This window comes from Heterocephalus glaber, unplaced genomic scaffold (genome assembly GCF_053883595.1).
Source record: "Heterocephalus glaber isolate CG9 unplaced genomic scaffold, H.glaber_assembly_v1.0 deba00001555, whole genome shotgun sequence".
NCBI classification, from domain to species: Eukaryota; Metazoa; Chordata; class Mammalia; order Rodentia; family Bathyergidae; genus Heterocephalus; species Heterocephalus glaber.
Genome location: NW_028258346.1, coordinates 2047530 through 2074026, shown reverse-complemented (window position 1 = coordinate 2074026; position 26497 = coordinate 2047530). Strand labels below are relative to the sequence as shown.

At 40.4% G+C, this 26497-nt stretch overlaps 1 protein-coding gene across 10 annotated transcripts in view; it reads right to left on the bottom strand.

Annotated features, from left to right (window-relative positions):
* Esrp1 (epithelial splicing regulatory protein 1) overlaps positions 1-26497 on the bottom strand; it is a 66095-nt gene that overhangs the window by 7389 nt on the left and 32209 nt on the right. For 2 of the 10 annotated variants that reach the window (XM_021262653.2, XM_021262652.2), the window contains exons 13-15: positions 23680-23818; positions 8944-9094; positions 4285-4394 (exon numbers count right to left, since the gene is read on the bottom strand). In XM_021262653.2, the coding sequence (XP_021118312.1) occupies positions 4320-4394; positions 8944-9094; positions 23680-23818 (365 nt within the window). In that variant the 3' untranslated portion in view covers positions 4285-4319. Of the gene's footprint in view, positions 1-4284; positions 4395-8943; positions 9095-23679; positions 23849-26497 lie in introns of all 10 variants that reach the window. The other 8 variants (XM_004850117.3, XM_004850120.3, XM_087190619.1 and 5 more) reach the window with 5 other exon arrangements.

Below are 26497 nucleotides of genomic sequence, written 5' to 3'. Positions count from 1 at the left end.
CTTGTGAAGTCTCCTCAGGGCTTTTTATGAACACTTGGAGACACAAAGTATGGACCAGCTGGTGCAAAAACAGCCATGTAGGTCAAGGGAACAGAATAAAGGACGCAGAAACAACCCCAGGCACATTCAGCCATCTGAACTTCAACGAAGGGGCCAAGCCAAAAGCATACACTAGAGGAAAGACAGCCTCTTGAATAAATGGAGGTGAGAAAAGTAGATTTTATCTCTCACTATGCACTAAACTGAAATCAAAATGGATCAAAATCTAAATATTAAAACAGGAAAAAAAAGCCCAAAACAATCTGATGGAAGATAAAATAGGTAAAATTCTTGAAGGCATAGGCAAGGACTTTCTGAACAGAACTCCAATGGCACAAGAAACATCAAGAATCAACAAATGAGACACTATCAAATAACCTTTTTTTTTTTTTTGGTACTGGGGATCAAACTCGGGTACTGGAGCTTGCAAGGCAGGCTGCGAAACCACTGAGCTAAATCTCCAGCCTGAGACACTATCAAATCAAAGCTTCTGCACAGCAAAGGAAACAACCAACAGAGTGAAGAGACAACCTACACAATGGGAAACAAATTTTGCCAACTACTCCTCTGACAAAGGCCTAATATCTAGAATACATAAAGAACTAGATAAGTTAACCCCCCAAAATAAAAGACCTTTAGATAGAAATGGTGGTGCATGCCTGAGACTCTGGCACTTGGGAGGCTGAGGCAGGATAGTTAACATAAAAAAAAACAGGGCCGGCCTGGGCTACTTAAGTGAGTTTAAGGCCACCTGGACTACATAAAGAGAGTCTGTCTCAAAAAAGAAAAACACCCACAAAAAACCCTCCAAAAAACCAAAACAAAACAAAAAGTAAGTCAAAACATGGGCAGCTGGAATGAACACTTTTTAGAGGTGTACGTGACCAACAGATACATGGAAAAATGCTCAACATCTCTGGCTATTAGAGAAATGCATAATAAAACAACACTGAGATAAAAGAATAGCTATCATCAAGAAATCAAATAATAAGTGCTGGTGAGGCTGTGGGGAAGAAGGAACCTTCTACATCATTGGTGGGAATGTAAACTAGCACATTCACCGTAGAGATCAGTATGGGGGTGCCTGAAAAAAAACAAACTGGAAATTCCATTTGACCCAGCTATTCCCCTCCTAGGTCTCTTCCCCCAAAAGTTAAAGACATATTTTTCTGATCTATGCATACATGTTTATAGCAGCACTATGTGTCCATAAACAGATGGAAGGATAAAGACATAATGGAGTATTACTTTGCTATAAAGAAGGATAAACTTAGCGGGGTGTGGTGGAGCACGCCTGTGATCCCAGCACCTAGGAGGCTGAGGCAGGAGGCCAGCCTGGACTACATAGTGAGTTCAAGGCCAGTCTGAACTACACAGTGAGATTCTGTCTCAAAAAAATAAAACAAGGTCCAGGGATTTAGCTCAGTGGCAGCGCACCTGCCTCGCAAGTGCAAGATCCTGAGTTTGATCCAAAAACCAAAAACCGAAACAACAAAACCCAAAACAAAATGAAGATAAACCTGAATGATTTGTAGGAAATGGATGTACCTTGAGATCATAAGGTTAAGTGAAATAAATCAGACACACAAGTTTAAATATCACATGGTGGGCTGGGGATTTAGCTCAATGGTTCCGCTGCCTGCCTCGCAAGCTTAAGGTCCTGAGTTCGATCCTTGGTACCAAGAAAGAAAAAAAATAAATATCACATGGTTTTTCTTTTTCTTTTCACATGGTTTTTCTTATATGAGAGATTCAAAGTATAAATACAATAAAGAGAAAAATAAAACTAATGGGAAACGGAGATAGATCTTTTGCAAATGGGAAAGGAACCAAGACATGGAGGGAGGAGGGGATGAAAAGAGAATTCAGAAGTGTTGTGTCCATGCACCAACTGCCCATGAGGAATGTGATCAATATGGACTGCAAATGTTTACTAACAGAAAAATAAAAATTGAAAGACAGGGCCAGGGATTTAGCTCAGTGGTTCCGCTGCCTGCCTTGCAAGCACAAGATCCCAAATTTGATCCCCAGTACCAAAAAAAAAAAAATTGAAGTAAATGAAAAAACAACAAAGTATGGAGAGAAAAGGCTATGAACAGGCTGGAATGCTGTGCTGTCACCGCTGTGCTCCTGACATCTTCCAGCCCCTTTACAAAGCATCTGTATGTGATGTTTCTTGGTAAGACTAAGACCTTCTAACCCCCCTTTGAAAATGCTAGATTTGAAAATTTTCACTTGAAACCCAGAACTGAGGTTTCCACAACTCAGAATGAGAGGCAAAAGCATGAATTCTAATTCTCGAGAACAGTGTACATGTGAGCTCATTTCCAATTTAGAATCCATACAGCTAAAGCTGACATACCGTCAGACATGCACATCTTGACAAAATTAGAAAATGAAGGGCCAGGGATTTAGCTCAGTGGTTTCGCTGCCTGCTACGCAAGCGCAAGGATCCGAGTTTGATCCCCGGTACCAAAAAAAAAAAAAAAAAAAAAAAGAAAGGCCAATAAACCCACTTCAACAAAACCAGCAATCAAAAATGAAGAAATAAGGTGGGAAATAATGGTGGGACACGCCTGTGATCCCAGGACTCTAGGAGGCTAAAGCAGATTACAAATTTTGGAACCAACCCAGGCAACCTGGTGACAGCTGGACTCCGTCTCAAAATTTTAAAAAAGAGCTGTGGATGTAGCTCAGTGTGGAAGCCCTGGGTTCAATCCTCAGCACTGTAAAAAAAAGAAAAGAAAAGAAAGGAGAAATAATATGCCAAGCATGGTGGTTCACACTTAGAATCCCAGCTACTCAGAGGCCCAGGCAGGAGTCACAAGTTTGAGCCCAACCTGGGCAGTTTAAAGAGGCTCTGTCTCAAAAATGAAAAATAAAAAGGGCTGGAGATGTAGTTTAGTGGCCCTGGGTTCAATCTCCAGTACCACAAAGTGGGGTGGGGAGAAGAACTAAGCCCCATCAATTTGTGAACACTAAAACTCCACCTCTTGGGAAGCCTAACAGTGCCTTTAGGGAAAAAGTTGCCATTTAATAGCAGGCAAAAATACCAAAGCTATTTTATCCTTATCAGGGTTCTTTCCCTGTATAGTTTTTTTTTGGGGGGTGGGTACTGGGGATCAAACTTGAGACCTTGCGCTTGCGAGGCAGGCGGAAGAACAACTGAGCTAAATCCCCGGCCCTCCTGTGTAGTTTTTTTTGGTACCAGGAATTGAACTCAGGTCCAAGCACTTGCATAGCAGGCAGCAAAACCACTGAGCTAAATCCCCAGCCCTCCCTGTATAGTTTTTTAAAGAGGAAAAAGACACAATGAAAACCATGCAATCATTTAGCAATAAAGAACCTGTTGTTGGGCCGGGGATTTAGCTCAGAGGTTTCACGGCCTGCCTTGCAAGCACAAGGTTCCCGAGTTCAATCCCCGGTACCAAAAAAAAAAGAACCTTTTGTGTGTGGGGATGGGACAGGGTCTCTCACTAATTTGCCCAGGATGGCCTTGCTTGGGAATCCTGCCTCAGCCTCTGGAGTAGCTGGGACTTCAAACACATACCACCATGCTGAACTATACATTATATTTCCTTATTTCTTTTTTTTTGGTACCGAGATTGAACTCAGGACCTTGCACTTGTGAGGCAGGCGCAGCACCACTGAGCCAGTGAAACTGGAGATTGAACCCAAGTTCTCTCTTGAGTTGTAAACTATTTATTTATTTGGACAGAGTCTTGCTTTGTACTGCAGGCTGGCCTTGAGGTCACTACCTTCCAAGTACTGGGATTACAGGTGTGCGCCACCTTGCCTGGGGAGTTGTAAACTTTAAAATGGCTAATTTTATGTTATAGGAACTTTACTTCTTTTTTTTTTTTTTTTTTTTTGGGTACCGGGGATCGCACTTGGTACCTTGCACTTACGAGGCAGGTGGCGGAACCACTGAGCTAAATTCCAGGCCCCAACTTTAATTTTTTAAAACGGCACACTCAACCTGTATCCTACATGACATAAGTAAATGAATGTCAAAACAGAAAAGATTCCCTCACTCTAGGGAATAACAGCCCAGTTTCATCTGTAGCTTTGCTTACTCTCTGTCTACATGGCAAACTTAACTCCAGTGTCCACTCCTTCCAGACTTCTGACATTCATCACTGCATTAAAGAAGAGGAAGCCTCTCAGATTCCTGAAGTACCTTCCGATTTTTGGCCTCATTGATTTGGCCCTTTGTGATTTAGTTTGCATATCAGAGAGCCTTACCTTCTTTTCTGAGGATGGTCTAACTGCTGGGGCCCTTAAATACAAACCCATTCTTTGGGTAGAGTCCTGGCCTGGTCATTTGTGTGAGCAAGTCCATCCTCGGTTGCATACTAAAATGCAAGTTGAAACAAACAGAATCAAAAGATGGACAAGCTGTCACTGTGGATGGTTAGTATATCAACTGAAAATCACTACCACAAAAGAACAGGCTATTTACACTGTAGGAAATAAAGCCCTGGTATAAACCACATATGTAACTCCAATAGGAAAGGTTCATTTCTTAGTTAACATAAAAGTATCATCAAAATCTCTTCTATGAATGAAGTTAGATTGAACACATACATTAAGAGAAAAAGCAAAAACGAACCCAGAAACAAAGAAAAACTGTCAAAAATGCCAGCCCACAATAATTCAGGGCCCAAACCTCCAGATCTCATGAATAGAACAGTTTAAATGATGCCATGGGCAGGACTGGATAGCGTGTATTTGAGCACCAATTATTTGCAAGCAATTTACAATAAGGTCAACATATTCATTATCTCCCAACTACCCTGAGAGTTTTGAATAGTGTTAGATGTGTCTGAAATCTCAATGTAATTCTTTCAGTAAAAATCCAAAGTGAGTGATCAAAAGAGATGATTAGTACTTTGAGAAACAAAAGGAGCATTCACTGAAAACGAAAAAGAATTGATAACAAAGTATCATACAAAGACCAAATGAAAAAAATTAAAGGAATTATACAGGAAGCCCTGAAAATCCATTTCAAATAAGAGGTTCATTGACTAAAATATGTATGCATATATTTTATTGAACAGAATGACTCCATCATTGCCAAATACTTTGAAGGTAGTCATCTTCATAGATTTCATTAATTTCATTTATCAGAATACACCTAACTCAGGTACTTTAACTTTGTAAGGGGCCAGATTTGATAACAGAACCCATGGCTCATATCCTGCTTTAGCCATCAAAATTTCTCCCTTTCTGGGCTGGGGATTTAGCTCAGTGTTTCCGGTGCCTGCCTTGCAAGTGCAAGGTGATCCCTGGTACAAAAAAAAAAAAAAAAGAAAAACAATTTCTCCCTTTTTTTAGATCTTTTTTTTGTTTTTATGTCTTTTGAGACAGGGTCTTGTTATGTAGTTCAGGCTGCCCTTGAAGTCAATATGTAGCCCAGGCTGACCTCGAACTCACAATAATCCTCCTGTTGCCTGGCTTCCCTTTTTCTAATTCTTTGTTCCCCTAATCCCATATGAATTATGGAAAACAAATTTGGAGTAGTTTTACGGAAGAAATTTTGCTGACGATAAAGAGAAAATACATTTTAAAATGTACTTAAAGACAATCATTTATAATATGACACATTATTATTAAGTGCTACATACTTTTATTTTTACTTGTCTATTTTTTGAGACAGGGTCTTGGTATGTAGTTCAGCCTGGCCTTGAACTCACTATGTAGTCCAGGCTGGCCTCAAACTCAAGGCAATCCTTTTGCCTCAGCCTCCCCAGTGCTGGGATTATAGGTGTATGTCACTATGCCTGGTTACATCTTTTAAAAGACAATGGGGCAGGGGAATTAGCTCAGTGGTTCCGGTGCCTGCCTTGAAATGCAAGGTCCCAAGTTCAACCCCGGTACCAAAAAAAAAAAAAAAGACAATGACCAGGGCCAGGGATTTAGCTGAGTGGCATCAAGCCTGCCTGGAAAGTGCAAGGTCCTGAGTTTGATCCCTGGTACAAAAAAAAAAGACAATAACCAACAAATTTCACTTAGCTGATTATTTTCTTGATATTTACTTAAGTGCATAAGTATTATGATATTAATAGCCAGAAATAAAATTAAAACTGCCCACTGAGTTAGCAACAGTGATAAATATACCATAGGTAAAGATAAAGACACATAACACTTGAGTGAACACAGGTTTTCTTTTTTAAGAAGTCATCCACTGATCTTACCATCTTGTGACAAAGCAAATCTAACAAATCTGGGACCCCACAGTGATGGGCTACTACTTGAATAACTGAGAATAGAAAATAATAAGAAGGCATGGGAAAAAAAAGGCATGGAATCTGAAAAGCAGTGGAAAATGGGAGCTTTTATGAAAGAATGAAATGAACCAGACACAGAGAAAAAGAGAATGATATGATTAAGTGTAAAGGTTTTGAAATGTATTCCTCACAGTTCAAATTACTGAAGGCAAATACTGGAATATATACATAAGGGATTGGATTACTGAGGTCCCAGTACAATCTTCATTCATGGACCTAGTTTATAAATTCTAATTACTTCAAAAATGAAGGCCAAGCCAGGCCTGGTGGTGCACATCTGTAATCTTAGCACTTGGGCAGATGAGGCAGGAGGATGGCCACAAGTTCGAGGCCAACCTGGACTATATAGTGAGACCCTGTCGCCAAAAAAAAAGAGGGACAAATATTTTCAGGAGAAATAAGTTTGTAGGGCTGGGGATTTAGCTCAGTGGTTCCAGTGTTTGCCGCGCAAGCGCAAGGTCCCGAGTTAGATCCCTGTTACCAAAAAAAAAAAGTCTGTACAATCTTTCTGCTGCTGATTATACCAAATAACTCTACTCCAACATTGAAAGACACTACAAACTATTAAAAAGGACTGCTACAGATTGATGTTATCTTACCTCCCTTTTGAAGCTTGTCAGTTTTTTAGTCATAAATCTAGAAATAATCCGTTATATTTCTGTGGTAAAATACTCCAAATGCTGGCTACAACATCTTTTTTTTTTTTCCTTCTGGTACCTGGGATAGAACTCAGGACCTTGCACTTGCGAGGCAGGCATGGTGCCACTGAGCTAAATTCCCGGCTACAACGCTTTATAAGAGTGCTGATTCTCATTACTAATTTATATGTCAAGCTGCTTTATTTAGTGTGAATATAAATTAAAGACTAAAATGAAATTAATCCAGCTGACACCTGAATTTCAAACTTCCCTTGGACTTTCTACAATGGGAAAATAAAACACAAAAGTCAAAATGTTTTCTCCACAATATTAAGCAACCTTTGTAATGTATTACCAGTAAAATTTTATAATCTAACAAGTCAGATAGAGGGTTTGGAAGCTAACATTTTTTTTGGTACCAGGAATCAAACTCTGAACCTTACGCTTGTGAGGCAGGCGGTGGAACCACTGAGCTAAATCCCCGGCCCAGAAGCTAACTTTTTTATCCTTTTTAAGGTCCTCCGGAGGCAGTGTAATTGTTCAGGGGACAGTAAAGAATCTATTGACCCCTGAAACAAGCTTGTTTTTAGAATAAGAATCTCACTTCTAGGGAAGTATGCACTTAGCCTGTCAGTAGCAAAAGAGAACTTTTGACCTCTTCATTCAGCTTTTCCCTATCAGTCACAGATTTTGTTAGAAAATATCCCTTGCCTGTTAAAAGCCCTTAAGATTCTGCCACCTGCCTCAAAAGCCCAATGTCCCAAGTTTGATTCCTGGTACCAAAAAAAAAAAAAGCCCTTAGGACAATCATGGGAATGCGGTAGGTTTGGGGCATGTGCAGATGCTTTAGCTGGAGGCACAGCCCTCTGTAGCCTCATGGCACCAAACTCATAAACCCATTCCGACAGTGCAGTGGCCTGGCCGGGCCCAGTCCAGACAGGCAGCACATCAGAGGCGCAGGGCCTTCTTCAGGGTTTCACTCCTCTGCCTTCTCAACCCTGCAGACTCAAGCAAAGGTCAGCTCGGGGAAGAGGACGATTTTTGCTAGTAGAACAATAAAAAGACTACAATATACTGATTTCTGGCATAGCAGGAAAGAGATTTCAGACTTTAGGTTACTACAAGACTTGAGGAGTCTGCTTGGATCAGTGGGAAATGAGCAGATTTTGTTCACTGCTACAGAGCTCTTACTAAAAAAGCTCCTTCTTTAGTGCAAGTCAGAAAACAGGCAGCGGTAGAAAAAAGTGTCAAGAGCAATGTCAGCCTCACCAGAATAGCATGGTATTTCATAATTGGGTCTTTCCTAAGCATGAGACAAATGTTTTTGTTTGTTTGATTTTGTTTTTTCCTTTCCCAAGTTAGGCAGAGGCCACTGACCACTTAGCTTTTTTTCCCAACACTTAGCTTTTTTGATTCTGGCTGTGACCGAGCCCAGTACTCTACTGCTGAGCTACACCCCCAGCTCAGATGTTTAACAAGGACAAGGGCTGGGGATTTAGCTCAGTGGTTCCACCACCTGCCTCACAAGCGCAAGGTCCCGAGTTCGATCCCCAGTACCAAAAAACCAACAAAACAAAACAAAAAACCCCCAAAACAAAACAAAAAAAAGACTTGGCACCTGACTTTAGGGAAAGCTCATCCTAGCCCACCCTATTCTTAATGCAGACAAAACACCTGTGCTGTTGTGTGTCCTGAGGAGCTTTCTCAAAATAGCACAAGTTTGAAAACAATCAGCAAAGGATTAAATAGGAAGAACTAAGCCAGCATGGAGAAGGCCTAGTCTTGTTGAGGGGATGAATTTGAAGTCAGCGGCCTTGACACCAACTCTAGCTCTGTTTGCTTCCACAAGCAAATCTATTAGCACATGTAAACGTGTATGTGTCAGAGAGTCCACTTCTCTGCTGGCTGTGTTCTTTAGGCAAATCGACTTAAATATAATGAGGGCACTGAGGGTACGCCTTCTTCAAGGTACTGACCTGGTAACCTTGGAAGAAGTTAAGAATTTCCTTAACTCCAGTATTGTAGGCCAAGCCCTGCATTCTGACCACCGTGCCAGGCTGTGGAGGGACACTGCTAAGGTTAGCAGCTGTAGGGAAGTAGCCAAGACTATTAGGCGAACCTGGGGGGCTGAAGGGAGAGAAAGCACAGTGAACCAATGGGAACAGACAACGTTGAATATTTACTATAAAAATATTAGTTACTTAAGGAAACAGATTCTTAAGATGATCTTTCTTATACTTCTCAGACAGGGAAGAACACCACAGCCGTTCTGTCTCACATTTCCACAAAAGCCGAAAGATGAAAGGCAGTGAGGTTAATGCAGAGCTTTCCCAAATCTCTCAGATTCTTGAAGGGAGAAGAGGAGTATTAAGCCCTCACAGTCACTCAACCACAGAGTGCCACTTCCAAAGCCCAGCTCATTGATGATTAACTGGCGAGTTGTAAGGAATACTAAAGCACCAAAAGACATGAAGATAAAGATCCGAGAGGAGCCATAGCCACAGAGACCAACAGTTGCCAAAGTGATTGCTCTGAAGGATGATGGACTGTTCTACTTGTAGGTACAAGCAAATATGCAGGACAAGAGTAATACAGTAAAGCAACTTCTGAAAGCACCTATGAGTATGAAAAATGAGCGATGGGAGGATTAGAAGAGATGTAGGACAAACTAAATTGACCACCATTAACATGAGGGGCAGACATATTAATGGGTCCTCTTGGTGCTGTCTGTAGCAACACGTCCAGGGAACACAAGCCCAGGGACACCCGACCTTAGGCACCAGCTCCAGTGACAACCCCATCGGGGTCACCAGTTAGTTCAACTCATCCACCAATTAGTTCACCAGCTTAACCGCCACTGTTTTCTACCACGATTGGTGGCCAGATAATTATAATTAAAAATATATACGTAAAATTTTTCAGACGTTATTAATTTAAGAAACAATATAGACTTCCAACTTTAGATCATTATTAACTTCTATTCATTTTTTGAATTGTTCCATTTTTTAAAAAAAATTTTAATTTTTAAAAATTTTATTAGTACATGTCTGTAGTATATAATGACAACATTCACTGAGGTGAATTGGCATGTGTACATAACACATCTCAATTCCTTTTTACCCCCTTCCTCACCATCCTTACTTTTAATTTTTTTCTTTTTGCCAGCATTAATTTGTCTTTTATCAAATTAATTATAATAAACAGATTAGTAGCCTAGAAAACATATAAAACACATAAGTATACTACATCAAGGTACACTATTAGATACACTGGTCATGCTAGAGTACCATTTTTTCTCTTTTCCTATTGTCTCTTATTTTGTACTTTATATAGTGTGTTTCTCAAGTAAGAGATATAGTTAAGCATGTGAGTCTGATTTATTTTGCTTAGTGGTACAGTCTCAAGGGGCATCCATTTTCCCACAAATGAATCAAGTTTAACCTTCACGAGAGAGTAGCACGCCATTGTATACAAACACCACATTTCCTCATCCACTCATCTGTTGAAGAATACATTGGCTGTTCTCAAGACCTAGCTATTATAAACTGTGCCGCTATAAACATAGGCACGCCATGCATCACTCTAATACGATGTTAACTCTTTCAGGAAGGGGAATGACTAGGGAAAATGGAACCTCCATCTTAAGTCTCCCAAGGAATCTCCACACTCATTTCCACAGTGGCTTCACCAGTCTACCCTCTTAATAACAAAGAGTTGTCTTCCCCGAAGCCTATCCAGCACCTGTCATTTACTCTCTTGAAGATAATCATTCTTTATGGAGTAAGAGGGAATCTCAGTGTTGTTTCAACTTGCACCTCCCAAATGGCCAGTGACATTAAACAGTTTCTCCTATTCACTGGCCATTTGCATAGTGTCTCTTCATTGAAAACACCCATCTTTAACTGGGGTTTCAAACTGGAGGAGGAATTGGTTCTGAGTTCTTTATACATATTCCAGACATTAGTCCCCCCACCCGATGATTACCTGGCACAATTTCCCTCCCATTCTGCAGACTGTTTTGTCACTCTGCTGGCTTCCCCTGCCCTGCCAACCTTTCCGATTTAATATGATCCCATTTGTTGATTCTCTTCTGTAACTGGGAGTAATTGTTCCATTTTGAAGATGAATAAACACATAATGCCAGGCACTGAGACTCTCTGAGAGTGCCTGTCCTACCCAGTCCTGACAGCCTGAGGAACGCTATCAGACAGGTATGCTTCAGTCCCAGACTCCTCTTCTCACTAGCATAATGACCTTGCACAACTCACTTCATTAATCTAAAATCAGTTTCTTCATTTGCTACCTGAGGATGATGAGCATCTTGGCAGTTTCCTAAGATTGTACTTCAGATTCAGTGACTGATGTATCAAATCTATCCACAAAACGCAGTAACAGGACTGGGGATACACAGGTGGTGATAGTGCACTAACCTAGCAAGCTTGGGTTCAGTCCCCAGTACCGCAAAAAGAAAAAAAAATGCAATGACATTTTATCTCATTCTTGGTATTCTCATTGCTATCATTCTATTTCATCATTTGTAAAATAACAGGAGCCTAAAAATGTTACTTTTTTTTTTTGGTACCAGGGATCGAACTCGGGATCTTGCACTTGCAAGGCAGGCGCTGAACCACTGAGCTAAATCCCTGGGCCCCTACTTTTTAAATCTTTAAAGCAAGGGCCAGCCCTCAAGTTTGCAAATTAGAATCACGGGAGGCAGGGGGCTAGCCTACTCTATAATGAATCTTCTCCACCAAATTGAAAATCAGAAACTCAAAGACAGCCAAAGCCACACATTAGTGTAGCAATGTATTTTAAAGCAACCCAAGTGATGGCAAAGGAAGCAAGGCTGAAAGTCAGTTTTAGACTCCAGGTCAACTGCTGTACAAACATGAGACTAAAGACAGAGAGAATGATGGGCTTTTGGTCTGTGTAGGACTTTGACCATCATTCAGCTATATCTCTTCATTTTTACAGAGGTGGAAACAGAATTGAAGTCTTATGTAATGGGCGACAGATGTGGCTCAGTGGCAGAGAACTTTCCTAGCATGGATGAGCTCTGTGATCATTCTTCAGTGCAAACAAAAAAAAAAAAGGTAGAGCCGGGTATTTAGCTCAGTGGTTCCAGCACCTGCTTCAGAAGCGCAAGGTCCCGAGTTCGATCCCTGGTACCAAAAAACCCCGTAATTTTCAAACTGGGTACAAAACCAGTTAGCTCTTCGCCAAACCAGAAGAACCTACCCAGATTTCTCAGCTTCTGGTTCAGTGTTTTCTTCCTATACAGCCACCATTCAAAGATTGTATTTCTCATGTCAAATATCTGATATACTGTGTGTTTAACAAACAAAGAACATCAACTCCTCGACATATTTCATTACTACTTGGGTTTTTTCCATACAAGACATGAAAGGCAGACAGTATGGCGGTGCACGTTTATAATCCCAGCACCTCGGGAGCCTGAGGTAGAAGGATTACAAACTTGAGTCCTACCAGAGCAATTAAGCAAAACCTTGTCTCAAAATCAAAAATAAAAAGAGCTGGGGATATTACTCAGTGCAAAGGCCCTACATGCAATCCTCTATACCGGGGAAAAATACATGCATACATACATACATACATACAGAAGTCAAGTCATTTCCATACTGTACCACTTACACTAATAACACCACTAATGGCCACTATCCTAGCATAATCTCCTTTTTTTTGGAGGGAAGAGAGGTAGCACTTATTCAAATGAAGCTTAAACACAACTTGGATTCCGATACTTCTTTTTCTTTTCTTTTTTTCCCAGTGCTACAGACAAAATTCAGGACCAAACCAGGACCTTGGGAACGCTAGGTAAGCACTCTACCACTGAGCTACATCCCCAGCTTGCCTACACTTATTTTTCATACTATGATTATCTGTGGTATACAAGGAACCACAAGGAAAAGTAAGTAAGCTGCATATAAACCTGACAGGGTGCAAGAATAAGTATTTCATCAACCTATATTTTAAATTCCAATGATTTTTGTGGATTACTAAAATATGAATAAGCAAAAATGAGCTGGGGATTTAGCTCAGTGGTTCTGCTGCCTGCCTCGCAAGCTCAAGGACCTGAGTTCAATCCCCGGTGCCAAAAAAAAAAAAAAGAATAACCAAAATTGAGTCACATAGAATAAAAGTTACAAGATAAAGTCAAACACAAACTTGTATCTAGAAAATCAAAGGAATTTACTAAGAAACTACTACAATAAACTGGTGAGCAAGTTTACAAGATACAAGATCAACTGCACCTCTATATACTACAACAAAAAATGAAATTAAGAAAACAATTTCAGGGGCCAGGGATGTAGCTCAGTGGCGCCATGCCTGCCAGGCAAGTGCAAGGTTATGAATTCAATTCCCAGTACTGGAAAACAAAACAAAACAATCCCATTCACAAAAACATCAAAAAGAACATACCTGGGGAAAAATTTAGTGAAGATGCAAGACTTACACATTGAAATCGATAAAACATAGTTTTTTTTTTTTGGTACTAGGGATCGAACTCGGGTCCTTGCACTTTCAAGGTAGGCGGGGGAACCACTGAGCTAAATCCTCGGCCCAGATAAAACATAGTTTTAAAAGCTCGTTTTCATGAATAGAAAGATAATATTGCTAACATGATCACACGCCCCAAATTGATATACAGATTTATGTAGTATCTACCAAAATTGCAACTGCCTCAAGCATTTGCCTAATATTCATGAAGCCCTGGGTTCAAACTCCAACACTGAAGTGAGGGGGGCTGGGGGATAAAAAGTTTCTTTTGTAAAAACTGTACATGGGAAATGCACAAGACAAAGGACAATTAAAGCTGTCTTGAGGGCCGGGGATTTAGCTCAGTGGTGCCACTGCCTGTTGCGCGAGTGCAAGGACCTGAGTTTGATCCCCGGTACAAAAAAAATAATAAAAACTGTCTTGAAACAGAACAAAGTAAAAAACTTCCCAAATTCAAAACTTTCTACAAAGCTGCAGCAATCAAGAAGAGTTCATGGCTGGGCATGATACTGCACACCTGTAATCTCAGCAATCTCAGAGGCCAAGGCCAGGTGGTCAGTCCCAAATTTCAACAACAGCCCGGGAAAAACAGGGATTTACAGATACCCTGCCTCAAAATAAAAAGGGCTGGACATGTAGGTCAGTGTGATGACCCTGGGTTCAATCCCCAGTATGTACTAGGACAAAAAAAGTTATAGTACTGGCATAAAGACATGCACATATACCAAGGGAACAGAACTTAAGACAAAAAAACAACTTACACTTCTAGCCAATTAATTTTTTTAGTACCAGGGATCGAACTGGGGACCTTTCGCTTGCGAGGCAGGTGGCGGAACCACTGAGCTAAATCCCTGGCCCAAGCCAATTAATTTTTGACAAGTTTTTCAACACAATCGATACAGAAAAAATTATTTTTTCAGTAAGTCACGGGGATTTAGCTCAGTGGTAGAGTGTTCTTAGCATGTGTGAGGGCCTGGGTTTGATTCCCAGCCCCACCATTCCTTTCCTTTCCCACAAATGATGCTGAACAGTGAAATATCCACAGACAAAAGTATGAATTTTTTCATGTAAGAAATTAACTCAGATTCAATCATATAACTGCAAGAGCTAAAAAGCTACAAAGCATTTTTTAGAAAGCACAGTAGTAAATCTTTGTGAGTTAGGGTTAGATATGTATAGATGAGAAAATAAGAAATAAATTAACTTTATCAACTGTTTGAGATGCTGGGGATCAAACCCAGGGCCTCACACTTCTCTTTTACTGAGCTGCATCCCTACTCCAAAAATATTATTTTAAAGTACATCAGGAAAAAACCAAACCAACAAAAGAATCAAACTCCTGCTAGCAAAGCTCTCTAGCATTAACTCCAGCCCCACAAATGAGTTTTCCTAAGAGACACAAGGTTCTTTGTGGGGTGATGGAATATTCTAAAATTAGACTTATCATCTAAAATTCACATTGTACAACTTTTGTAAAATTATCAGGAAACTTCTCTACACTAAACATCACTGAACACTTAAAATAAGTCAATTTTACTAAATTATCTCAAAGCTGTTAACATAACCACTGAGTGTTAACATAAAATTAGACAATATTGTATTTTAAAGAAATATTAAAAACTCAAGCATGAACTGTTCATTAGATGTTCGACTAACAGCATAAATAAGTCTGTCAAAATAAGGCCTCACAAGCACAAGGTCCTGAGTTCGATCCCCAGTACTAAAAAAACAAAAACACACTATCCAAAGGGTGCAGTGGAGTACACCTGTAACCCAGTAGTGAAGAGAGGCCGAGGCAGGAAGATCACAAGTTCTAGTTCTGCCTGGGTAACTTAGCAAGACCTTCCCATTTCTCAAAAAAAAAAAAAAAAAAAATTAGAGCAGGGCATTTAGCTCAGTGGTTCTGCCACCTGCCCTGAAAGCGCAAGGACCCGAGTTTGATCCCTGGTAGCAAAAAAAAAAATTTTTACTTAAAATAAAGGACTCAGGACTGAAGCATAATGGTGCAGCACCTCTGGGTTCAATCCCCAATCCCCACTACACACACACAGACACACATACACTATCTCAGTAATTCATCTTCGGGTTCAACTATTAGTAACTGTCAGATTCTTACCTGCATATATATTTAGTTATGTTTTAGATTCTTAAGATCCGTTTATTAATGTCTCACACGTGCATAGTGTCAATAATGTAATTTCTACTCAGAAGCTCTAAAAGTTAAGAATTGAAAGTGTTATAAGGGAATGAGAGGGTCAGATGCTCCACCATTGGAGAGAGCTAGAACAGCAAGTAAACAAGAAACGACTTGACTGGGCAGGGAACCTAGGAGTTGCTGAACAGACTGGGGGCCCAGCAGAGGAAATGAGGGTGAAAAGAAAACATGAGAGGAGCTTTCCCAAGGGTGTGCATTCAAGATGAAAACTGAGCATGGTGGTGCAGGCCTGTAATCCTAGCATTTGGGAGGCCGAGGCAGGAGACTGTTGCCAAATTTAAGGCCAGCCTGGGCTGCATAGTGAGCTCAAGGCCAGTCTGCTGAACTACACATTGGAACCCTGTCTCAATAAGCTACCCCAGGCCAGGGATTTAGCACAGTGGTGCCGACGCCTAGCTCCCAAGGGAAAAGTCCTAAATTCAATCCCCAGTTAAAAAAAAAAAAAAAAAATCCACCCTAGAACAGAAAAGATGAGAGAACAGTGTTGTCCCCTTAGGATGAGTGACAAAACATCCTCACGTGAAATACTCTGAGAAGTTCTACAGAAAGAAATCGTATTTCTCTGCTTTGTAAAAGGTCAGCACAGAACATTTTCATTAATATTTGGCCAACACCCCTAATCCAACAAGACTGTGTAATTGCCAGTGTGAAATTTGACTGAGGCCAAATTTTGTACAAAGGTTTCCTACTTAACTTTAAAATTTCATCTGAAATCAACAATCTCAAGAAAGTTCTTTTCATCATTCTTTTTGGACTGATTGCCTCTCTGGGTCCTGGATGTCTGTCTGTTCTCCTTAAAGACCACACGATCTTCTTCAGGCATATGCATGTACTACTTGGAAAAAGTTTAACCAATAAACATAAAAACACTTGGGAGCAAGTAAAATAATCTTATCCCAAGAGTCTAGTTCTCCTAAATATAGTGGTACCTAGCTGGGGATTTAGCTCAGCGGCACCACACCTGCCCTGCAAGCACAAGGTCCTCAGTTCGTTCCCCAGTACCAAAAAAGAAAAACAAAATACAGTGGTACCTTGTTTCACAAACACTTTTGTTTGCAAACAATTTGGTTCATGAACAGAAGTGTTTGGAAAAATTTTGGTTTTGTTTGCAAACTCTGCATCGGGTGACAAACATAACCATGGCCAGCTTTCTTGCACAAACAAAAATATGACCATCTCTTCCAAAATCGTAGAACAGGCCACCCGAATCCTCATGGTAGCCCACCCTGCATCTCCTGGATGCAAAGCGCACTTTTATTTTTGCTTTTATCCTTTCCTCTCTTTGTTTGGTACCAGTTTGCTTTATAGATCTATTTCTTCCCTTACCCCTTCAATCACTTTTCAAATAAACTTTTGGCACTGCTAAAAAAAAAAATTCTAGAACAAATTGAGTTCATGAACCAAGGTGACACTGTAGTGAATTCGTATACTGTTGAAAAAGTTTGGTAAATAAATTTAATCCCATTAGGTCAAAGTTATAAAACATAATATCCCATACTACCATTATCATATTTTGTTTTAAATACACAGCCAAATAAGAGGCTGCCCTCTTAAATCAACCATTACTCCACTAAACTCAACTTTTTCTGTTTTTCTGTTTTTTTGGTACCAGGGATCGAACTCGGGTCCTTGCACTTTCGAGTCAGGTGGCAGAACCACTGAGCTAAATCCCCGGCCCATAGGTCATTTGTTAAATTGTCATATGAATACATATTCATGTCAATAAAACTTTCTTTCTTTTTTGGTACTGGGAATCGAAATCGGGACCTTGCGATTGCACGGCAGGCGGCGGAACCACTGAGCTGAATCCCGGCAGAACTTTCAATTAAAAACAGTAAGTGGTTCTGCCGCCTACATAGCAAGCGTAAGGTCAAGTTCGATTCTCAGTACCAAACAAAACCATGGATTTAGCTCAGTGGTTTCGCCGCCTGCTGCACAAGCGCAAGGTCCCGAGTTCGATCCCCGGTACCAAAAACAAAACAAAACAAAAAACCCTCAGTAAGGTAGAAGATTAAGTGTTCAAAATAGGGAACACAGGCATCTTCCAGGTGCTTGGTATTCTTCCATTCAGTTACAAAGATTCCAAGATAAAATACAGTAACACTACATAACAAAGATTCAAAATTATTAACTATACTGTTTTATTGCTTAGGTGAGAAACAAGGTGTTTTGATAAGGGGTTTTCTAAAAAGAAAGAAATGGGTTATTCTAAGAAAGAAAACATTTTCCCATAGCACAAGCCTTTCACATGAGCATGCACATAAAGCCTCACTCATGGCCTCTCTGTTGACTCAAGATGGTACCTGTTATTATCGATAGCACTCTCTAAAAGGTGAGTGACTCAGACATTTATGCTGACCCATCTTTGAAGAATCATTGAGTTTTTCAATGTGCTACTACTCTGGTGGAAAGGTGGGGGGTGGGGGGTTTAGGGATTAAGCCCAGGCCTTCACACAGAGCCATACCCCCAGCCCTTCTTCATTTTCATCTTTTTTTTTTTTTTTGGTACTAGGGATTGAACTCAGGTCGTTGCGATTGTGGGGCAGGCAGCGGAACCACTGAGCTAAATCCCTGGCCCTTCATGTTCATCTTGACACAGGATTTTGCTAAATTGCTGAATTGCTCAAGCTGGGTTTAAATTTATGATCCTCTTCCCTCATCCTCCCAGAGTGCTGAGATTACAGGTGTGCACCACCTTGCCTGGCTGGAAAGAATATTCTAAGAAAGAAAAGTGGTTTGAACCAGGTAGTGTGGTACAAACCTGCTAACTCAGTCCTCTGGGAGGATGAGCCAGAAGGATTTCGAGTTTGAGCCCAGCCAGGGCAACTTAGTGAGACCATGTATCAAAATAAAAACTGAAGGGCCAGGGATTTAGCTCAGTGGTTCCACTGACTGCCTCAAAAGCAAAAGGTCCTGAGTTCGATCCCCGGTACCAAACAAACAAAAAAACTGAAAAGGGCTGGGGATGTGGCGCAGTGTCACAGCCCTAGGTTCAATCTCCAGTACTGCCAAAAAATAATGAGAGGGCCAGAGATTTAGCATAGTGTCACTGTGCCTGCCTCACAAGTGCAAGGTCCTGAGTTTGATCCCCAGTACTGGAAAAAAACCAAAAAAAGAGCGAGTGAGAATAAAATGCAGGCCTTCATGTGATGAGAGAGAAGTCTGTGCTCTCTCCAAGTCTGGAGTGGCAGACACAGTGGACAGGGACAGATGACCCCTTCTAGCTAGTTCTTGGGTCCTGGCTAAGGCATGGGTCCCTGGGGAACTGGAACCCCTTCCAAGGTTTCCAAGGTTTGGTGGGAATCCACAAGGAGAAAAGGAAATGGCATGAGACTTATTTCACTTGCTCTTAAAGATGCTGTGTTAGGGCCCTAAGAACTCATTAACTGGTAAAATAATAAGCTGCTTGGTTCATCCTTTCCCTGAAGATGTTCAAGTAAGCTAAATCCTCATGACGAAAGACACTTATATTCCTAGAGCACTGCAACTACTGAGCTCATCTCCACATGTATGAACAAATCAAAAATGGATCAAATAGAGACAAAGACCCTCAATCCACCTCTAGTGGAAAGATGTGTTGGTAGGGTGGATTTTGCCCGCTGCTGTACAGAGTCCATGGTTTATTGGCCATAATATTCCCAATACATCACATGGAGAAGGTGCTCAGTTTGCTCACTGAAACTGAAGGTTTAAAACAGTTAAATTAATTAGAAAGCTGCCAGATGTGGTGGTGCACACCTGTAATCCCAGCACTCGGGAGGCTGAAGCAGGAGGATTCCCAGGAGCCCCCAGCCTGGGCTACATAGCAAGATCTTGGCTCAAAAAAAAAAAAAAAGAAAAAGCTTACAATAACTACTTTTTTTGAACCCAATGACTTTTTTTTTAAAAAGTAAAAGAAATTTGCCAAGTGTAGTAGTACAAACTGGCAATCTAATCTAGGGAGGCCCAGGCAGGACTGTGAGTTTGAGCTCAGCCTGGTGACTTGGTGAGAACTTGTCTCAAAAAAATATTTTTGTTGTTGTTGTTTTTTGGTGCTGGGGATTGAACTCAGGACCTTGCACTTTCGAGGCCAGTGCCAGAACCACTGAGCTAAATATAAAAATATTTTTTTGGTACCAGGGATTGAACTTGGGACCTTGCGCTTGTGAGCCAGGCGGCAGCACCACTGAGCTACATCACCGGTCCTCAAAATTTTTAAAAATTAAATTTAAAAAGGGCCGGGGATGTAGTTCAGTGCAAAGGTCCTGGGTTCTATCGTCAGTACCCAAAATAAAGAAATATGGAGGGAATTTAAAATTTTAATGTAAGGACTGGGCAGAGCACATTTTAGTATACACAAAGCTCTAGGTTCAATTCCCAGGACCCAAATAAATAAATAAGAAATTTTTAAAATAAAATAAAAAATTCAATGAAAAATGTCATAGCCATAGTAATTAGATAACAAAAACAAATAAAAGGAATAAAGATAGGAAATGAAGAAGTTAAATTGTCATTATTTGCAAATGACATACTTTTGCAAATGCATCTCTTCGTTCGTTCATTGTATCTTTCTTTCTTTCTTTCTTTCCTTCCCTTCCCTTTCCTTTCCTTTCCTTCCCTTCCCTTTCCTTTCCCTTTCCCTTCCTTTCTTGGAATTGAACTCAGGACCTTGTGTTTACCAGGCAGGCGCAGCACCACTGAGCTACATCCCTAGCCCTGACATGATACTCTATATAGAAGACCCCAAGAACTCCACCAAGAGTCTTCTAGACTTAATAACCAAATTCAGTAGACTAGCTGGATATAAGGTCAACACACAAAAATGAATAGCTTTCCTCTACACCAATGACAGACTCACTGAGAGAGAAAATGGGCAGACAATTCCTTTCAAAATAGCATCCAAAAAAATGAAATACCTAGGAATCAACCTAAGAAGAGAAATCAACTCTGAAAACTACAGCACTCTAAAAAAAAGACAAACTCCAAAGCTTCTCTGAAAAATATTCATTCTTCAGCCTAGAGTGTGCCTTCTCAGTCTTCCCTATCTATCAGAGAACAGACAGAAATACACTTGAACATTTACCTAGGATCTTGAGTTGAAGGCCAGCCTGGGCAACTTAGCAAGATCCCTTTTGTTTTGTTTTTTTTGGTACCAGGGTTTGAACTCCGGACCTTGTGTTTTCGAGGCAGGCACCGGAACCACTGAGCTAAATCCCTGGCCTAGCAAGATCCCTTTTCAAAACAAAACAGTCAATTCAGAAATATTAGTTTAAAGGGGCATGGTAGCTCATGCCTATAATCCCAGTACTCTGAGAGGCTGAGGCAGGAGGATCTTGAGTTTGAGCCTAGGCTGGACAATGTGGTGACTTAGCCAGACCTTGTCTCAAAATAAAAAATAATTTAAAGAAAGGGGTGGTGGTGGGGGTGATGTGGATGGACATACAGCTCATTGAAAAGTCCCTGAGTTCAATCCAGTACCGCCTCCAAAAAAGTAGCTTTAGTATAAATATAAAGCACATGGCATTCAGTTTGAAAATTTTACTTCCATGAAATCACCCTATAGAAATATAATCAAGTATTTAAAGGTCAATATGAACTTTGCTTAATGGAGAAAAGTTAAAAGTTGAGATGTACCCAGGCAAGGTGGTACATGTCTGTAATCTCAGAAGTCTGGGAGGCTGAGGCAGGAGGCTCACAAATTTGTGCCCAGCCGAGGCAATTTAGTGAGACACCATCTCAACATAAAAATTTTAAAAAGCCTGAGGATGTAGCTCAGAACAAAGGTTCCATCTCCATTATCACCATCACCACACAAAAAAAGTTTAGATGTCAAAAAATAAATAAATCATTAAATTATGATGTATTTTTACTTTGGGAACATTATAAAAAAAGGTTACAAGAATGAAGGAAATTACACCCTTCTTCTCTAGGGTATATTGATAAGTTTAAAAACAAGAAAGAAGTGGACAGTCCTTATTCAGAACCCACACATATATTATGAAATTAGTAATAATGGACATTTCTGGAGTGGGAGGTGCATAAACCACAACTTTTCAAAAAACATAAATTTTATTTTATTTTATCCCACCCCCGATCCCCTCCTCTTAAAACAGAACACTTAACTCACTATACTTCCCTACTTACTAATAGGCACATTATAATCTTTTAGACTACAGTTGAAAAAAATTAACCTATAGGCAGGAGCCCAAAATTACAGAAGCAATTAAACCACACATGTCAGTTCCTCCATTTTGGGGCTTCCACTGAAGGCTCTGCCTCATTTCCAAAGGTCCCCTCTTGTCCCAGGACCCAGGGAGTGGGCAGGGACAGACTGATGGGATCCTATGCACATGTGCGGTGGGCCAGGCCCTGTGTGCACAGCACATTCCGCCCCAGGTGGACAAAGACCTTATTGTCCCAGGGTCTGGGTGACAGACTATGGCTCGGTGCTCAGTCAATTATTCCTGTGTTTGCAAACCGGTACTCGACAGCCAGCTGACAGCTGTCATGTTTCCTTCCTATTCTTCCTCCCCAGTGGAATAAGGAATAGTTTCAGTAGCACTGAGGGTGAAAAGCTACTGATAAAACATTTAGTCTAAATAGAAAAAAACAAGGCTTGGAATAAATGGGATTTTTGTTGCTGTCGTCACTTTGTTTTAAAAACTTTGAGCAATACTGCTTATGCTAAAGCAAAATTCTGGGGCTGGAGATTTAGCTCAATGGTTCTGTGGCCTGCCTTGCAAGCACAAGGTCCTGAGTTCAATCCCCAGCATGAAAAAAGAAGTGATGGGATAAAGTAAAATTCTGGAGGTATATTAATAAAGTGAATTGGTTACTGGCTAAACAAAGGCAGTTAAAAATTTAAAAAGAAAAAGAAATAGGTCATTTCTTGTATATCCCACTTAATCACAAGCCATCAGACCCAAAAGGGACTCCAGGGTCAGGGATTTAGCTCAGTGGTTTCGCCGCCACCTGCTGTGCAAGCCCAAGGACCCAAGTTCGATTCCCAGTACCAAAAAAAAACCCCAAAAGGGACTCCAAAAATTTGGTTAATCCCATCATTTTGTAAGATCCCAAAATGTTGTGATTTGCTCCAGTTAGAAGGAATAACGTTCTCTCCTTTACATTCTGCTACTGCCCAGATAATTGAATGTAACTAAAAAGAACCCAAGACAAAATATAAGAAGGTACTAAGTAATTTAATTTTGGATTTACAGTAAAAATTTAAGAACAAAAGAATGTAAGTCCTGGCAAACTTAAAGCAAGAGTTTTTTTATTTGATTTTGTTTTTGCTGTTATGTACTAGGGATGACACCCAAGGCCCCATACAGATAGACAAGTGCTCCACCCCAGTATTTCCCTACCCTCCCCTGGTTTTGAGACAAGATCTTGTTACTCAGTCTGACCTCAAACTTGGAATCCTCCTGCCTCAGCCTCCTGTGTAGCCGGGATTACAGGTGTGTGCCACTGCACCCAGATTAAAGAAACAGTTTTTATTTATTGCGAGTTGACATGAGTTCACGCAACTTAAAAATACAACTATCGGGCCGGGGATTTAGCTCAGTGGTTCCGTCACTTGTCTTGCAAGCGCAAGGACCCAAGTTCAATCCCTGGTACCAAAAAAAAAAAAAAAAACAAACCAAAAAATACAACTATCGCCATTACGAGTTTTTCTGTTTTGGGATGCCTTCCCATGATATTGCCACCCTATCACAAGTGTTACAGTGCTACTCACTTAGGGACCTACACTAGGACTAGTAGAAAGGGAAGTTGTATACATAGGTATCTGGAAGATCATGCTGCACACATATGGTTAAATAAAACCACTTTGTTCAGTTTGTCTTGCAACAACCTTCTCAGTCAGAGACATGAGCAGAAGCTGTGGCCTGCCACGCTAACCTTCAATGAGGCAGACAATCTTCTTTTGTGAGTGACAGCACCAGCCATCAAAGGAGTCCTTTGTGTTTGTCCCTTGCTTCCACTTCCTTCAGGGCCTTACCTGGGATAGTAGGCTGTGTAGTTCATGAAGAGCTGAGTGCCGGCCGGGTAGTATGCCGTGGAAGGCGGCAGCGCTCGTGGATTCAAAAGCACAGAGGGCTGATAAATGGCAGCTTCAGTAGGAATAACTGCTGCTGGAGCTGGGAATGTGTAGGAGGGAGGAGACAGGCCTAAATGAGCAGAGAGAGAATCTCTGAGATATGTTTGTAGTAGCTCACATGTATGTGCTAATGCCAAAGCAGTAACATCACTGCTGCATCAATGTATTTTAAAGAAAAGACTGTCACATTTCTTCATATCATCCCAAGCATCTTTCTTGATTACATAGCTGTTATCCCTGTAGTACAGCATGACGTGGAAAAGGTTATGATGAAACACTCTTCACCAGGTAGTACGCCAAAGCACACCTTGTACCAAAGTGAACAAGTATAGGGAATAGATCAGCTCTGCCTTATTCTCACCTAAAGGCCATCCAGAAGATGGGGTTTGAAGCTAATCTGTATCTTCAGACCTGGAAAAAAAATCCATCTTGGAAATAGCCCTAAAGAAATAGATGCACAGGTCTTTCCAAGAGTCATCTGATAAAAAGCTAGCTCAGATTAGAAAATAGAGGGCAAAAAGGGGGCTGAATGTGCAGCTAAGTAGTAAAGCACATGTTTAGCACGCAACAGGCCCAGGGTTTCACTCTCTGGTACTGTGGTGGGGAGTGGGTCTTTTTTCTTGTTATTCATCATCTTTCCCCTTAAGCTGGAGCAGTTGCTGGCCACCAGCTTTTAGAAGTGAGATGAACACAAGTATCAGACCATCTATGCCAAACAGATAACTGAGCTGATTTGGGGGTCCCTGACTTTATGTTTCATTCCTAGAACCACCTGATTTTCCAAGTAGCAGAGTCAAAGGACAATTTTTTTTCACAAAAATTTCCAAGACTCCCCAGTGTCTTTTGCTACCAGTGTCCACACCACTGTGGAGAGAGGTAGGCAGTTGAATGTGCGTACATAGGGCAAAGACCAACAGACTGATCTTATGATCAGCTTCTTTCATACTTGTCAACAACTGTATTAGAAGTTAAGATACTCATAAATTTTAAAATTATGATCCTTGGCATTAAAGAGCCCATAGAAAGACCAATAGCACAAATTAAGGTGCCTCAGTATAAAAAATTATATAGCCTGTGCTCAAGTTCTGCTTTCAAAACTATCAAGCAATTCATTGCAGGACAGGGTCTTATACATTTTATGTAGCTGATACATGTTAATATTATGTCTGATAGGGCTGGGGATTTAGCTCAGTGGTTCCGCCGCCTGCCTCGAAACCGCAAGAACCCAAGTTTGATTCCCCGTACCAAAAAAATAAAATTATGTCTGCTGAACTGTGTAATATGTAAAAATCCATAAGACAAACATATATAGTAGGTCTTTATTCTGCTTCAAAACAAAGAAAGGTAGAAATTTTTGTCAACCAAAGAGATTAGGTTGTTAAGATTTGGGCATTCCTCAAATGAAACCATGGTTTTTTGTTTTTGTTTTTTTGGAGGCAGGGTCTCACTATGTAGCCAGGGCTGGCCTTTAGCTCACAGGGATCCTTCTTCCTCACCTAAATGCTGGGAGCCACTATGCCTAGCTTTGCGTGGCTATTCTTATAGTCTTAATAAAGCACAGTGTGTACAGACACAGAATACAAAAATGAAGTTGTCCTTAAGATTTTTTTCTAAATAAATTAAAGTGAAAAACTTTAAAATATCAAAGAGACTTTAGCAGCTTGTTTTGTGGGGGGACTTCTGTGCAGAATATTGATCAATCACTATTTTAACTGCTTTAGATGTTGAGGTTAAATTTTATTTTATTTTATTTTTTTGGTACCGGGAATCAAACTCGGGCCCTTCCGCTTTCGAGGGAGGTAGTGGAACCACTGAGCTAAATCCCTGGCCTGAGGTTACATTTTAAAATATGCAATTTCTTTAAGTTCTGTGGAGATATGTTGGCAGGAAAAACTATTCAGTATAGCAGGCATAATATTAGCATGTTTAAACTGGATTTCTGGTATTTAAAAAAATAAACTCTCCTGCTAAAAAGTCAGATGGCCAAATTTTTGTTAAACATTTTGTCTTCAATTTTGGAAAGTACTAAAGGTAACCCAAGATACACAAATATATTTTTATGTCAAACATATATTTATTTTTCTTTTCTTAGAGCTTGTAGGAGGGAGAAGTAAAAGGCTATCACAGCAGAAGAATGTGGACCATACGTGTCAAGGAAATTGCTTTACCTCACAATGCTTGATAGACTGTCCTTAAGGATACATACAATAAAAACTACTATGGCCAGGGATTTAGTTCAGTGGTTCTGGCACCTGCCTTGCAAGCATAAGGCCCAGAGTTCAATCCCCAGTACCAAAACCAAAACCAAAACAAAACTACTGACACTCTCGGTGATTTATAGGCAGAAATCATATAACCATGATTATTTTAAGATATTTTCTTAAACATAATCACAAATTTTCAACTTTACACTCATTAACAACTCTTAGATATTCACCAACAGCAAGCAGCAGGTAAATGGAATATGAGCATTTAGGAATTCCAAGGGGAAAAAAGGATTAAGCCCCACCAAATTTGTTCTACAAATAATACTTGATCAAACAGGTTTGTTGATATAGTTTTCTTTTTACCACAAAGTAAAACTAAACTCCTAAAACTGCCCACTTAATGGGAATCAAGCACAAAAATGCAGTTTAGTTTCTCAGTTATCTTCGAGCTGTATTCCAATTACCAGGCTCTTTAAACATACCCAATGTGCCTGAGGACGTATATGGAACTT